Source organism: Malaclemys terrapin, chromosome 11 (genome assembly GCF_027887155.1).
Source record: "Malaclemys terrapin pileata isolate rMalTer1 chromosome 11, rMalTer1.hap1, whole genome shotgun sequence".
Lineage (NCBI taxonomy): Eukaryota > Metazoa > Chordata > Testudines > Emydidae > Malaclemys > Malaclemys terrapin.
In genome coordinates this window covers 79,110,651-79,124,773 of record NC_071515.1, presented here as the reverse complement: position 1 = coordinate 79,124,773, position 14,123 = coordinate 79,110,651, and the positions used below count along the sequence as shown (strand labels likewise).

The following is a 14,123-nucleotide window of genomic DNA, read 5'->3' as shown; positions in this document are numbered from 1 at the left end:
CTGGGGAATGGGGGGGGGGGAGCTGCCCTGACTGTGAGCGACGCTGCCTGGGGCTGCAGAGAGCCTGAGCCCGTCGCTGGGGAATGGAGGGGGGGAGCTGCCCTGACTGTGAGCGACGCTGCCTGGGGCTGCAGAGAGCCTGAGCCCGTCGCTGGGGAATGGGGGGGGGGAGCTGCCCTGACTGTGAGCGACGCTGCCTGGGGCTGCAGAGAGCCTGAGCCCGTCGCTGGGGAATGGAGGGGGGGAGCTGCCCTGACTGTGAGCGACGCTGCCTGGGGCTGCAGAGAGCCTGAGCCCGTCGCTGGGGAATGGAGGGGGGGAGCTGCCCTGACTGTGAGCGACGCTGCCTGGGGCTGCAGAGAGCCTGAGCCCGTCGCTGGGGAATGGGGGGGGGGGGGAGCTGCCCTGACTGTGAGCGACGCTGCCTGGGGCTGCAGAGAGCCTGAGCCCGTCGCTGGGGAATGGAGGGGGGGAGCTGCCCTGACTGTGAGCGACGCTGCCTGGGGCTGCAGAGAGCCTGAGCCCGTCGCTGGGGAATGGGGGGGGGGGGGGAGCTGCCCTGACTGTGAGCGACGCTGCCTGGAGCTGCAGAGAGCCTGAGCCCGTCGCTGGGGAATGGGGGGCGGCGGGGGAGCTGCCATGACTCTGAGCCAGGTATTGCAATGGGATGCTCACTCACAGCTCCACTGCTCTGAGGGGCCTGCTAGTCCCACCCTTGCTGGGGACTCTGTGTGGCAGGAGTGGGGAGAGTGCCGTGGGCAGATATGGCCCCACTGCTGGGATAAGTCCTGGGGATCCCCTCTGGCTGCTAGGGGTGCCGGGTGTCCGGTTTTTGACCAGAACACCTGCTCGAAAAGGGATCCTGGTGGCTCCGGTCAGCACCGCTGTCTGGACCCTTAAGTCCGGTTGGTGCGGGGCTGGCAGGCTCTTTACCCGGCTCCACACAGCTCCTGGAAGCGGGGGCATGTCCCTGCAGCCCCTAGGTGTAGGGGCGGCCAGGGAGGCTCTGTGCGCTGCCCCCGCCCCAAGCGCTGGCTCTGCAGCTCCCATTGGCTGGGAACCGCAGCCAATTGGAGCTGCTGGGACGGTGACTGCAGGCAAGGGCAGTGCGTGGAGCCCTCTTGGCTGCCCCTACACCTAGCGGCCACAGGAACATGAAACCGCACCATGCTCCGTATTGATTGAGGGGAAAACACCACAGGATGGGGGCTGGCCTCAGCAGAGCCTTGAGGAGTGGGGCAGGACTCAGGGCAGAGCGTGCTGTGACTGGTACAGCCAGCCAGGCTCTGCCTCTCTGGGCAGCCAGGGGATTTCCTGGCCTTGGCTCCACTGTGGCAGCATGGACTGCGGGGTACACTTGCCTCTGCCCTGGGAAACTCCCCTGGAGGGGTGGGCCGGGTGCATGTCCCAACTGGGGGGGGGGAGAAGCGGTTTCTGGGGGGATGTCTCCTGCAGAGGAATGGCTGCCGTCGCAGTCCCCTCCGCACCGGGCACCGCGTGGGCTGAGGGTTCAAAGGAGGGGCCTGGGGGATTTGCTGCCCGGGCACAGGGGTGGTGGGGTGGGGCTGGATGAGTTCTCAGGCTCCGGTCCTGGGGCCAGAGATTTGGAGCAAGGGCCAGAATGTCCTGAAATGAGATGGGGGGCTGCCCCGGCAAAGGGGGTGGCCTGGGCAGACTGGCACTTGAGCGCCCATCGATGAGACGCATCTACCCCGTGCTGCACAGATCAGTGACATTCAAATGACACTTCCCTGCCATGGCCGGCTGCCCCATGCTGCCAGGTGTCACCGAGGCAGAGCCCCTGCTCTGTCGGGGTTCCCTCCCCCTGGGCGTGGGGTATGAGCCCCAGGCTCCATTCCTGCCCCACGGGGCGATGCTGCTCTCCTGCCAGGCCCTATTCTACCTGCTCATCCCTGGGACTGGGTGGACGTGCCCCATTCCTGTGGTGTCTGGCCCCGGCCCCTCCTGTCCTGCTGGCTGTGCAGTCAGGCCTGTCCCCCATTCCCACCCCCTGGTTCCTGGGCCCAGATTCTGTGGGTGGTACGAGTTTGCCCCTGGCCCAGCCTAGCTGTGCCCGGGTCACTGGGGCCAGGCAGGGCTGTGCAGGGATCTCAAGCAGCCTCGCTGAGAGGCTTGGTGGGGCCAGCCCTGTGTTACCGCCCTGTCCAGCCAGAGGAGGCCGGTGCTGTTTTTCACCTTTGTATGGCAGTGGGGGCCGCTCAGGGCAGATACTGGCCTTCTCGACCCTGAGCTGGCTGGTGAGGTGTATGAGTCCTGGGGACTTTTCATAGCTCCATAGGGTTCAAAGCCAGCAGGGACCATGAGATCCTCTAGCCTCGCCCCCAACCTAGCGCAAACCAGAGGCTTTCACCAGAGGCTAAAGCATCATGGGGCTGGACATGAAGCCATCGGGGGCTGGAGAAGACGCTGCTGCCCTGGGCGCTTGGTCCAGTGGTTAATCACCTGCCCTGCTAACAGTTTGTCCCTCATTTTCCATGGGAATTTATCTGGCTTCAGCCTCCAGCCATTGCCTTTGGGTCTGCTTGGCTCTGCTAGATTAAAGAAGCCGTTAGCACCTGCTGATTCCTTCACACTAATACAGACTTTCTCCCTGAGAAACAAACCAGACCCACTGGCTGGGCGTGGAGATGCCCAGCCACAAACACGGGCAATGGGACCCAGAAAAAGCAGCTGCTGCCTTCACGGATTTTAAAGACGCTCCTGGCTCGATCTGGGCCCCAGGCCCAGCCCCTCTGTTACTACAGCACAGAATGGGTGGGGAACCCGAGAGACCAGAGAGAGGCCAAACGAGAGCCAACGGCTGGACGCTGAAACTAGGTTAGAAATTAGGCGCCCGTTGTTAACCGTGCGGGTGATCAACAAACTCCCCTGGGCAGTGGTGGCTTCTCCAGCTCTCCGGCCTGGTGCCTTCCTGGCAGCCGCTTTACCCCAGCCAGGCTCTCGGGCGCAGTACGGGGTGACGGGGGGAACCCTCGCGGCAGGGCTGTACAGGAGCGCAGACCCGCTGATCTCATGGTCCTCCCGGGGCTGACAGGGCGGTGGCTCACACACTACCTGGCTCTCCCCTGGAGGAGGCTGCAGGACAACTGGCTGCTGCTCCTGACCCCTTCCCCCGACAGGTGTGGAGCTGTTGGGATCTAGAGCGTCCCTGCTTTGTGCAGCGGGGTAGCTGGCCTGGCTGTGTCCTGGGGGCTGCGCAGGCTCGGGCTGTGAGCCCCCCCGGCTGGTGGGAGGTGGAACATCTGGATCTCTAGCTCCTACACTCCTAGGGAAGCGGTGGTGGAACAGCCCCGCGAGGAGCCCTGCCGTGCGCCAGCCCCTTAGGGTCACACTCACTGGGGTCAGCTCCTTGGCTTCCCCGCCTCCTGGGATCGACCCTCGGAGCCTTCAGCACCCCTGGGTCACACCGTGAGCTCCCCTCAGCAAGTCCACTGGGTTGGACCCCTGAAGAAGCCTTGCCCACCCCAAGGGAGCAAAGCACCCCCACCTTCCTGAGTGCAGTGACTCTGCCAGTGGGGTACACATGGGGGGCGTTATTGGCTGTCTGGACTCAGTGTAGAGTCCTTAGATTAACCCACAGTTACAGCAGCGTCCAGCTGGGTCAGCCTGAGCCCAGAACCCTCCAGCCCTCTCTGGGCCCCGGGGAAGAGTAACAGCCCCCAAGGCCCCTCCTTTGTTCTTGTCTCTGGGCAAGCGCTCATTGTTCCCAGGCTAGTCCCAGCTGGCTGGCTTCCTGCAGAGGGTGGTGCCCTGCCCACCCCCACCCCCAGTCCTTAGTTGCTAGGTACCAAATGGCCAGGCCATTGTCTGGGCCCAGGCTCCAGACAGCTTTTCCCCAACCTAGTTAAGCGTGCAGCACATAGAGGAAACTGAGGCACACACAGTAGTCATATAAAATATTACAAAAAATTCCCACTCCGTTATGGGGGCTGTGGTGTGAGGGGACAGGGCCCTTCCCGCAAGGAGTGTCACCTTGGCACCGCACCAGCAGCCTGAGGGTCACCCCAACTCCCCCAATAGGGCAGGTCTTGGGGACTCCACTGCCCAGCACGGCCTGAGGGGAAGGGCACAGAGCAGCCGCTATGGTGCTCTGGTGACGCTGCCCTGGGAAGGGGAGCTCCTGGGGACTCGTTGCCAAGGGCTGAGCAGCTCTGCCCCTCTCCCCCACCCCCCGCAGGGAGCCTGGTCTCTGGCCGGGCACGGGGGCAGCACACCTGGCACCTCACCACTGGGCACAGCGTTGGGTGGGGATGGTGATGGGGGCAATGCCAGGCTGCGGAGAGGACAGGCAGTCTGGACTGGGTGCCAGGGCCAGGGAGATGTCTTGGGGGCTGCAGTTTGGGGGCATTACGGGGGGGGCTGCAGTGACTGAGGTGGGGCGGGAGCAGCAATGCATGAGGGCTTGGGGGAGGGTGTGATGCCACGAGCCTGAGGGGGCTGGCGGGTGGTTGCCGGCAGTGATGAGGCAGGGGAGCTGGGTTTGGATTTTGCTGGGTGGGAGGGATAGCTCAGTGGTTTGAGCATTGGCCTGCTAAATCCAGGGTTGTAAATTCAATCCTTGAGGGGGCCACTTAGGGATCTGGGGCAAAATTGGTACTTGGTCCTGCTAGTGAAGGCAGGGGGCTGGACTCGATGACCTTTCAAGGTCCCTTCCAGTTCTAGGAGATAGAATATCTCCATTAGTTTTTGTATAAGTAGGGGCATTGCCAGCAGATTGAGGAACGTGATCGTTCCCCTTTATTCGACATTGGTGAGGCCTCATCTGGAGTACTGTGTCCAGTTTTGGGCCCCACACTACAAGAAGGATGTGGAAAAATTGGAAAGAGTCCAGCGGAGGGCAACAAAAATGATTAGGGGGCTGGAGCACATGACTTATGAGGAGAGGCTGAGGGAGCTGGGATTGTCTAGTCTGCAGAAGAGAAGAGTGAGGGGGGATTTGATAGCTGCTTTCAACTACCTGAAGGGGGGTTCCAAAGAGAATGGATCTAGACTGTTCTCAGTGGTGGCAGATGACAGAACAAGGAGTAATGGTCTCAAGTTGCAGTGGGGGAGGTCTAGGTTGGATATTAGGAAACACTATTTCACTAGGAGGGTGGTGAAGCACTGGAATGGGTTCCCTAGGGAGGTGGTGGAATCTCCTTCCTTGGAGGTTTTTAAGTCCCGGCTTGACAAAGCCCTGGCTGGGATGATTTAGTTGGGGCTTGGTCCTGCTTTGAGCAGGGGGTCGGACTAGATACCTCCTGAGGTGCCTTCCAACCCTGAGATTCTATGATTCTATGGGGGCTGACAGAGGGCAGGGGAGGTGGAAAGGAGGGGCTGAGTGGGGAGCTCTCAGAAGAGGGGCTTGGAAGCTCGGGGAGTCAGGGGAGAGGAGCCCAGCAGCATGGGGTCCTCCCTCTGCCCTCCTGCTGCCCCGCCCCGGTCTCCTGGGAGGGCAGGCCAGCTGGGCCTGAATCCTGAGACAGGAACATCTGAGCAGATGCGGGGCTGGCTTGGGGGTGGACATTGGGACACGGGGCCTGTCCCCTTTAGGGGGTGCCGGCTCCTGGCCCCAGGGCAGGGATTGGCTGGCTCAGGGGGGTGGGGAATGGGGGACAGGGTCTGTCCCCTCCGGGGGCGCCGGCTCCCATCCGGCCCCAGGTCTGTAGTGACTCCAAGCTGTGACCATCTGCTAGCAGCGGTTTCTCATCCCCCGGAGGGGTGACCCGGGCTGGGGTCCCTCCCCAGCGTTAGCCGCACTCTCCTCGGCTTCCGCACGCCCAAAAGGCCCCTGGCCGGGCGCTGCAGCTGGCATCGCACCGTTGCCATGGTAACCCCGGCCTGCTCTCCGGTGCCCCGCTGAGCCGCTCGCTGTGCGCTCCTGCCCGTTCCCATGGTTACCTCCCCAGGCCAGAGCAGAAGGGACAATAGGGGCTCCCCCTTCGTGGCTGGGGCTCCCCCGCCCTGCTCCTCCCCCGCTGGCTGCGTGGGGCTAGCCGGGGGGCTCAGGGCCTGCCCCTTGCTGGCTGTCTGCGGAGCCCTGGCCCTCCTCCCGGGGGCGAGGACCCCGGCTCAGCATCGCTGTCCAGATCGGCCCCGGGGAGTCTCCTGCCTCGGGGATCCCCCCAGGCGCCCCACCCCTGCAGGGGCTGACTCTGCTGCGCTAACGGTGTCCCCCTGCCCCCAGCGCAATGAGGCCACCCCGTACCCGCACCCCTCGCACTTCGGCGACACCTTCCACTCCGTGCTGCTCACCTTCCTGGCCCTGGCCTGCGTGGCGGGCGTGGTCATCGCCGCCGCCATCGTCTTCTGTCTGCGCCAGCACGCCAAGCAGCGCGAGAAGGACCGGCTGGCGGCCCTGGGGCCCGAGGGCACCGGGGACAGCACCTTCGAGTACCAGGTAGGGCCCTGGGCAGCGCCGGGGTGGGGGACACAGCGGGGACTGAAGTAGCCACGGCTCGGCTCGGAGGGGAGGGCCAGGCCCGGGCAGGGGGAACTCCCGGTGCTGGTGGGTGGGGGGTACTGCGGGCTCGGGGCAGAGGGGCAGTGGTGGCAGCGCTGGTCTCGCCCCCACCCAGGAGCTGTGCCGGCAGCACATGGCCGCCAAGTCGCTCTTCGGCCGCGCGGACGCCCCCCCGGCCCCGGCCGAGAACTCCCGGGTCAGCAGCGTCTCGTCCCAGTTCAGCGACGCCCCCCAGGCCAGCCCCAGCTCCCACAGCAGCACGCCGTCCTGGTGCGAGGAGCCGGTGCAGTCCAACATGGACATCTCCACCGGCCACATGATCCTGGTGAGCTGCGCTGCGGGGGGGAGGGGTGTGTGTGTCTGTGTGTGCGCTGCCCCCTGCTGGAGAGGGTGAGCCCTGGGGTGTGTGTCCCCATCCCTGCTGCCTCATCCCTGTGTGTGTGTGTGTGTGTGTGTGTGTGTGTGTGCGCGCTGCCCCCTGCTGGAGGAGATGAGCCCCGGTGGGTGGGTGTCTCCATCCATGCAGCCCTATCCCCGTGTGTGTGTGTGTGTGTGTGTGTGTGTGTGTGTGTGTGTGTGTGTGCGTGCGCGCGCTGCCCCCTGCTGGAGGAGATGAGCTCCGGTGGGTGGGTGTCTCCATCCCTGCTGCCCTATCACCGTGTGTGCGCTGCCCCCTGCTGGAGGGTGAGCCCACTCGAGGGTTAGGAGCCCTCGCTGTGCTGGTTCTGATGGTGATTCCCTTTTATCTCCCTGTGTTGGGAGCGGAGGCTTCCTTCGTGGGGGGGCCGCGCAGACACCCAGCCTCCTGCAACTGAACCTCTGGGGCTCCAGCCCCCCTGCTTCCCACCGGGCGCTCCGGTCAGCGAGGCCAGCTGAGACAGACCCTGGGCAGAGACTTGCCCACTGTGCCGGGACTGGTGCACCCCAGCCAGGCCGTGCAGTGACTCCCCAAAGAGAGGGGGGGTTCTTAGCCCTCAGGAACCCGGCGTCGGCTGCCCTTAGGTTCGCCCAAAGACTGGAGTTAGTCTGTGCTGGTCAGCCCAGCCAGTGCAGCGACTCCCTGTTCAGACTGGCTCTGATTTCCTCGCTTAGCTCCCAGCTGAGAGCCGCCGGCCATCCCTGCTGGGGACTGGGGGCACACGGGATGGGTGCAGGGCTCAGTAAAGCCTCCTGCTTCTGGGCCAAATATCCCCTTCCCAGGGCTCCCCCCTGCCCCTGTGGCCTCTTCTCTGTATCCGACCCCAGGGAGGCTGCCCTCCCCACGTCCCTTCACCCTGCCTGGGTGGGCACTGCCCTGACCCGCATGCTGTGCCAGCAGGCCTACATGGAAGACCACCTGAGGAACCGCGACCGGCTGGCCAAGGAGTGGCAGGCACTGTGCGCCTACCAGGCTGAGCCCAGCATCTGCACTGCTGCCCAGAGCGAAGCCAACCTGAAGAAGAACCGCAACCCCGACTACGTGCCCTGTGAGTGCCCTGCCCCCTCGGAGCCCCCCTCGGCGGGCTGGGGCCCAAATTGCTGCCAGCCCAGCGGGTGTCCCGCTGGGGTCTGGCCCTAGTTGGAGTGGGCCATATAGGCTGGGGGAGGAATGGGAGTGTGCCGACTGGCATTGCTTGGACAGAGAGAACCGGTTCTCTCCCCCGCCCCCCGAGAGCAGAGCCGTGAGCAGCTCTGAGGCCCAATGGATCCCGGGGTGTGTGGCGCTGGCTGGGGGCTTTCCCCAGCCCCATCTTGCTCGCTCACGGCTCCCGTTGTGCGGTGATTTCCCAGACGACCACGCGCGGATCAAGTTGAAGGCCGAGAGCAACCCATCCCGCAGTGACTTCATCAACGCCAGCCCTATCGTAAGTGAGAGCTCGCCTACCCTGCCCCGCAGCCCACCTGCCCCGGCGACTGGGGGCGTTCCTCAGAGCGGGGTTCTCCCCATTACGCTCGTGTACACACCCCTCCCCCCGCCCTGTACCGACACTCGTGCGTGCCCGCTTGCCCGGTGCCACCTGACACGCATCCATTTCCTGGGGGGCCCCCGCGGCACCCCCATCGTGCTGCCGAGGGGAGTGTCTGACGCGCTGTCTCCTGGCCCAGATTGAGCACGACCCACGGATGCCGGCCTACATCGCCACGCAGGGGCCCCTCTCGCACACCATTGCCGACTTCTGGCAGGTGAGTGCCGGCCGCGGGGAGGGAGGCTGGAGGGTGCTGGAGCCGGTACCTCCCCACCCCTGCCTTTGAGGCATTAGCGTGGCTGGGCACAGCGGGGTGCTGTCCCGTCTGCGCTACCTGGGAGGGGGCTGCGAATCCCTCTCCTGTGAGTGGGGAGACTGGAGGCTCCCTGGAGCGCTGGGTCACAGGGCCTCAGGCAGGCGTGTGTGAGGATGGTGGGTGGGCCGGACCTTGCTGTGCCCTGGGGTGCCCTGGCTTTCCTGAGCCGGGGGCAGAGAGGTGCCCAGTCCGGCTGCTGGGGACATGCGGGGGCTGCTCCCCCAAAGAGAGCCCAGACCCCTTTCCAGGGACTTCTGTGGGTCCTCAGCAGGTGCAGGCTGGGACCCCAGGCTTTGGCTGCTGAGTTCTGCCCTCCGCTGGGCTCCTCGCAGTGCCGCCTGGCTCTCCCAGCAGAGCCCCTTTAACAAGCACCCGAGCCTGGGCCCAGCGCCCGCTGCTGACGGCGTGTGCCCTGCGTGCAGATGGTGTGGGAGAACGGCTGCACGGTGATCGTCATGCTGAGCCCGCTGGTGGAGGACAGCGTCAAGCAGTGCGATCGCTACTGGCCCGACGAAGGCTCCTCCCTCTACCACATCTACGAGGCAAGTGGCGGGGTGGGCGGGGGGCCCGGCCCATGGGGCGCAGCGGGCAGAGCGCAGGCCCAGCTGAGCACGCAGCCCCTGGGACATTGGAGCTGGGGCTGGCTGGGCCGTGACTCCCTGGGCCTCTCCGTGCAGGTGAACCTGGTCTCGGAGCACATCTGGTGCGAGGACTTCCTGGTGCGCAGCTTCTACCTGAAGAACGTGCAGTCGCAGGAGACCCGCACTCTGACCCAGTTCCACTTCCTGAGCTGGCCAGCAGAGGGCATCCCCACCACCACCCGCCCCCTCCTGGACTTCCGCAGGTGAGGGGCGTCTCCTCCCAGGTGCCCGCTGCACGTAGGAGCGGGCCGGGGCAGCAGCCTCAGGGCAGAGGGGCTGGCAAAGCCAGGCCTGCTTCGAGCACCGGCCCGGGCCCTGGGGGTGGCTCTGGCACACGCTGTAGGATGCCCAGTCAGCTGGGGCCCCAGAGGCGAGCAGGGCAGTCGGGGGCCGTGCTCGTGAGTCCCTGGGGGCTCCGTGGGTCCAGGAGGCGGGGGAGCGGGTGTGCCGACTTGCAGAGCTGCAGCTGGGCCAGCATGGGCCGGCCGTGAGACGGGGAGGGACCCTGGCAAGGGCCCTCGTCCCAGTCTCTGCCTTTGGCCATGGGGACAGTCCCCGAATGTCCTGGGGCAAAGTGCCCCCGAGCAGCGCTGGCCGTAGGGCCCGGGACGGGGACGCTGCCCTGCCCTGCCGTTGGCGTGGGAGGAGCTCTGAACGTTCTGGCAGAGAAAGGGCACGAGAGACTTGGCTGCGGGCCAGCTCAGCTCTTCCAGCTGGGGGCCGAGAGAGCTGCTCCTTGGGGGATCCCTGCGGGGGAACAGGGGGGGCTGGGGGGAGGCCAAAGCCCGGTGTGACCTGGGCCTGTGTGCACAGGGGCCTCCCACACTGCAGCGAAAGGGGGTGTCTCTCTCTGGCCCCAGCCCTTCCGGGGTGCTGCATGGCTGGGGGAGGGGCAGGGCACTGGGGCTCAGTGAGGATTCTGGCCTGGGGGGGCAGTGGAGCAGGCCCTCCTCTGGGATCCCGAGGGCTGGGGTCAGTCAGGACCCCGGGGCTGGGCCAGAGGAGCCCTGTGGCCAGGGCTTTGCTCAGCGCTGTGGGGGGGCTGCAGGAGAGCTAGTCCTGCAGAGGGGCCGGTCTCCGCACTCCAGGCCGCCAGGAGGTGATTTCCAGCCCCCGGCTGCTGGGCTGGGCCCTGGGGGTGTGGCTGGCGGATACTCGGGCCTGAGGCGTATCTGCCCCCGTAGAGACCAGGCCCGGTTCTCGTACCAGCCTCTTGCTGACGGACGGTGCTGCGGGTCTCGGCTAGCTCGGGGCAGGAGTGCGGGCCAGGGGCTGTGGCCAGGGGTTCCCCCCTGCGCTCGCTGTGGGGAGGAGAGTGGGTGTAACCCAGTGCACTCAAGAGCGGGGGGAAGCAGGGCTAGTCATGGGCACCGCCCCACCCTGGCGTCCCTGTGGCGCTGACGGTGTTACAGGCTCCCAGCCGGGATGGCTGGCTTTGGAGAGGCTGGGTCTGCAGCCACGGCTGCTTCTTCCCCAGGCCGCCCCAGACCTAGGGGTGTGGGTCTGCGTGCGCCACGGGCTGGACCAGAGAGGAGTGCCCCCTGGTGCGCCCCCCTCCTGCTGCCACCTTGGCTCTGGGGAGGGGCTGTGTTTTGAAGCCTCCTGTTGGTTGTGGCCGTCTGTGCTGCCTCTGGGTCCCTCTGTGGGGCAGGGCCCCACAGCCCAGCTGGGATCTCCGCGCCCTCACACTGTCTCCCCCCCTCCTCTCTCTCGTGCAGCTGCCAGTGCCATTTTTGTGATTTGCAGCTAGTAATCTGGGTCCAGTTGCATAGTCACAAAAGTGAGCATTGGCAGCCGTGCCTGCTGCATGGAGCCCGGCCCCCTGGACTCCCACTAGGGCCCCACTTCGGTGCAGGGCGCCGGGCACGGGACAGTGTCCCCAGCCCCACGGCTCCCCCCCCCACCCATCTGTGAATGCCCTGCCTCCCTCTGCTGTGCGTGGCCTCCTGCAGCGACGCCCCAGCCAGGCCTGTCGGGAGCAGGGACGCCAGCCCTACTCGGCCGGGCACTCGCCCCGGGGCAGGGGGAGTGTGCCCGTCGCTGCAGGACTGACCCTCGGGGCGAGGAGGCTGGGGCAAACCAGCAGGTAGAGCGCATCGCCGCTCCCGCCGCGGAGAGCCCTCGCCCACGTGCGCCTTGGCTCGGGCCAGGCAGGGCAAGGCGGCTGGTAGTTCTTCCCGCTGGGTCACCAGGCCTCAGGACATGACCCCGTCTGTGCCCCGGGGCAGGGCTCTGCTCTGGAGGCAGGGTGGCTGGGTGGGCGCTGCCTGCTCTCACCTGCTCTCTCCTTGTCCTTGCAGGAAGGTCAACAAGTGCTACCGCGGTCGCTCCTGCCCTGTTATCGTGCACTGCAGGTAACGGCCCCCACGTCTGCGCCACTCGGCCCTGCCCGGGGAAGTCTGGGGGGCAGGCTCCATCCTGGCAGGGGCTGTCACGCTGCCCCTCCTCCCTCCACGGGACGCCCCACCCATGCTGGCCTGGGGCCGTTCCCCTGACGGGGGGGGGGGGGGACAGGGGAGAAGAGCATGTGCAGATGTGCAGCACAGTGGGGACCCCGAGAAGCCTGCAGTGGCTCCCCCCCCCCCGTGCCCTGCTGGGAGCCTGGTGTCCCCCCCCCCCCCCGTGCAGGGGGTTGTGAGCGTCTGTCTCTTCCAGTGACGGGGCAGGCAGGACCGGGACCTACATCCTCATCGACATGGTACTAAACCGAATGGCCAAAGGTGAGTGCACCCATAGCCCCTCCCAGCGTCCAACATGCGGCCCTGGTGTCGGGACCCACTTGGGCCCTTTATCGTGACCAGTCCCCATCCCTGAGCCTCTGCTCCCCATATTGCCTGGGCCTGGCGCCCAGCCCTGGCCCTGGCGCCCAGCCCTGGCCCGGCTCTCCCTGGTCCCCCCATGCTCCCCTGCCCTTGGCTTCTGTCCCAATGGCTGTGGCTCCTAGCTCTGCCCCTGGATCCGCTGCTCCGGCGCCCCCGCTCCACCCCCTCGTCTGCTCTGCCCCCGGATCCCCAGCCCTGGCACCGGTGCCCCCGCTGACCCCTCATCTGCTCTGCCCTAGGAGTGAAGGAGATTGATATCGCCGCCACGCTGGAGCATGTCCGTGATCAGAGGCCTGGCATGGTGCAGACTAAGGTGCGCCTCTTCCCCCAAACCCGGCCCCAAGCCTACAGGGGCAGTTCCCGGGGGGCCAGCCACCAGCGGGGAAGCAGAATGCCCCCTGTGGGGCAGTGGGGGGGGGGGTCATAGAGCCCTTCTCCCCTCTGCTGTACCTGGCCCCACAGCCGCTATGCCCCTACCCAGGCACTGGCCAGTTCTCCCAACAGGGCAGAGAGCTGGGGCCCCTGGCTTCCTTCTCAGCACAGGGGGCACAAGGGGGCTGCCCCTTTTCAAAGCAGCAAGTTCATCTGTTGTGCTGGGCCCAGGCTCTGGGCGGGCAGCACGGGGGAAAGGCATACAGCCCTGCCCCTCATGCTGGGCACGTGTTGTGCCGCTCCAGGGTGGGGCTCACCCTGCTCTCCCCTCCACAGGACCAGTTTGAGTTTGCGCTGACGGCCGTGGCAGAGGAGGTCAATGCCATCCTGAAGGCGCTGCCACAGTGAGCCGGTCGCCTCGCCTCCAGCCCCGTCGCGCCCGCCTCCTCCCGGGCGCTGCCCCATGTGCTTCGAGCGCCCGCCCGCTGGGGTCACTCGCCCCTGTAATGTCGTGTCTGTGATGCTGGTAGTCTGCCCTCGCCCCAGTGTGCTGCCCGGGCCGCGGCTGGGCCTGGAGGAGGGGGTGGCAGCCTGGGCCCGCTGGGGGATGAGGGGCTGCACCAACTGCCCTGAGAGGTTAAGAGGGGACTGTGCTGCCCCTCCATCTGCCCCTGCATGCCCAGTGCCTGCCTGCCTCCTGTCTACAGGTGCCCACGCACAGCCCCTGCCCCGGGCTCCTCCTGTGTGTGTGTCTAATCACACGGCCCCCGCACAGCCCCACGGGTACCCAGGCCTTGCCCATGGCCAGGGAAGGTCTGACCCAGCATGGGGTGGTTCTGAGCTCTGCCAGGAGCCTGCACCCGCTGGGCAGGACGGGTCTTGGAGCAGCCCCTGTCCTTGCTTCTCCTGCCCCCCGGAGCTCTGCTGCTCCGTGCCCCCCCCCCCCACCTGTCTCATTCCCTGGGGATGGACCCTTCCCCCCACACTTCCTGGGGCAAGAGGTGACACAGCTGGAGCAATCCTTGCCCAGCCAAGCGCACCCTGGGGGGTGGCAGCCTGGCTGGGGAACCCTCCCCCCCCACGTGGGTCAATCATCGTCAATCAAGCAGAAGAGAAATTTCTAGAGAAATATAATTTTGTATCTTGATGTGAATAAAGTTCTCGTGTCGCATTTGTGCAGCTGCAGCCCAGCCTGGCCTATCTCTGTGGGTATTTCCCTGCCTGGCACCGGGGGGCATTGTGCCCCTCACTTGTCCCCCCACAGGGTGGGGAAGGCAGCACAGACTGAGCCCGGGGCCCATGTGATGATCCCAGCGCGGCCAGCAGCTGAGAGCTGGGGGTTAGAGAGGGGTGAGGGGCAAGTGCCCCTACGTCCACCCCTGTGCCAGGTCTGCCAATGGGAACTGCCTGGGCCTACCCTCCCTGGGGAAAACTCTGCTTGAGCCTGGTGCAGCCCCACCACTCCCGCATGGCGCTGAATGTCCCAGGCCTGGGCGGGCCTGACACCCCCACCTCCACCCCCCCCATCCAGGCTGCTCCAGCCAGCCCCTGCCCTCCACCCTC

General features: G+C 66.1%; 1 protein-coding gene across 1 annotated transcript in view; it reads left to right on the top strand.

The window, feature by feature from the left end:
- Nucleotides 1–13,745, top strand: part of PTPRN (protein tyrosine phosphatase receptor type N) — a 54,915-nt gene extending 41,170 nt beyond the window's left edge. The window contains exons 13-23 of the mRNA XM_054043337.1: nucleotides 6,188–6,400; nucleotides 6,579–6,788; nucleotides 7,782–7,929; nucleotides 8,234–8,307; nucleotides 8,549–8,626; nucleotides 9,148–9,267; nucleotides 9,403–9,569; nucleotides 11,667–11,720; nucleotides 12,022–12,086; nucleotides 12,428–12,501; nucleotides 12,897–13,745. Coding sequence (XP_053899312.1) covers nucleotides 6,188–6,400; nucleotides 6,579–6,788; nucleotides 7,782–7,929; nucleotides 8,234–8,307; nucleotides 8,549–8,626; nucleotides 9,148–9,267; nucleotides 9,403–9,569; nucleotides 11,667–11,720; nucleotides 12,022–12,086; nucleotides 12,428–12,501; nucleotides 12,897–12,968 — 1,275 coding nt within the window. The 3' untranslated portion in view covers nucleotides 12,969–13,745. The remainder of the gene's footprint in view (nucleotides 1–6,187; nucleotides 6,401–6,578; nucleotides 6,789–7,781; nucleotides 7,930–8,233; nucleotides 8,308–8,548; nucleotides 8,627–9,147; nucleotides 9,268–9,402; nucleotides 9,570–11,666; nucleotides 11,721–12,021; nucleotides 12,087–12,427; nucleotides 12,502–12,896) is intronic.
- The last annotated feature ends 378 nt before the right edge of the window (nucleotides 13,746–14,123 follow it).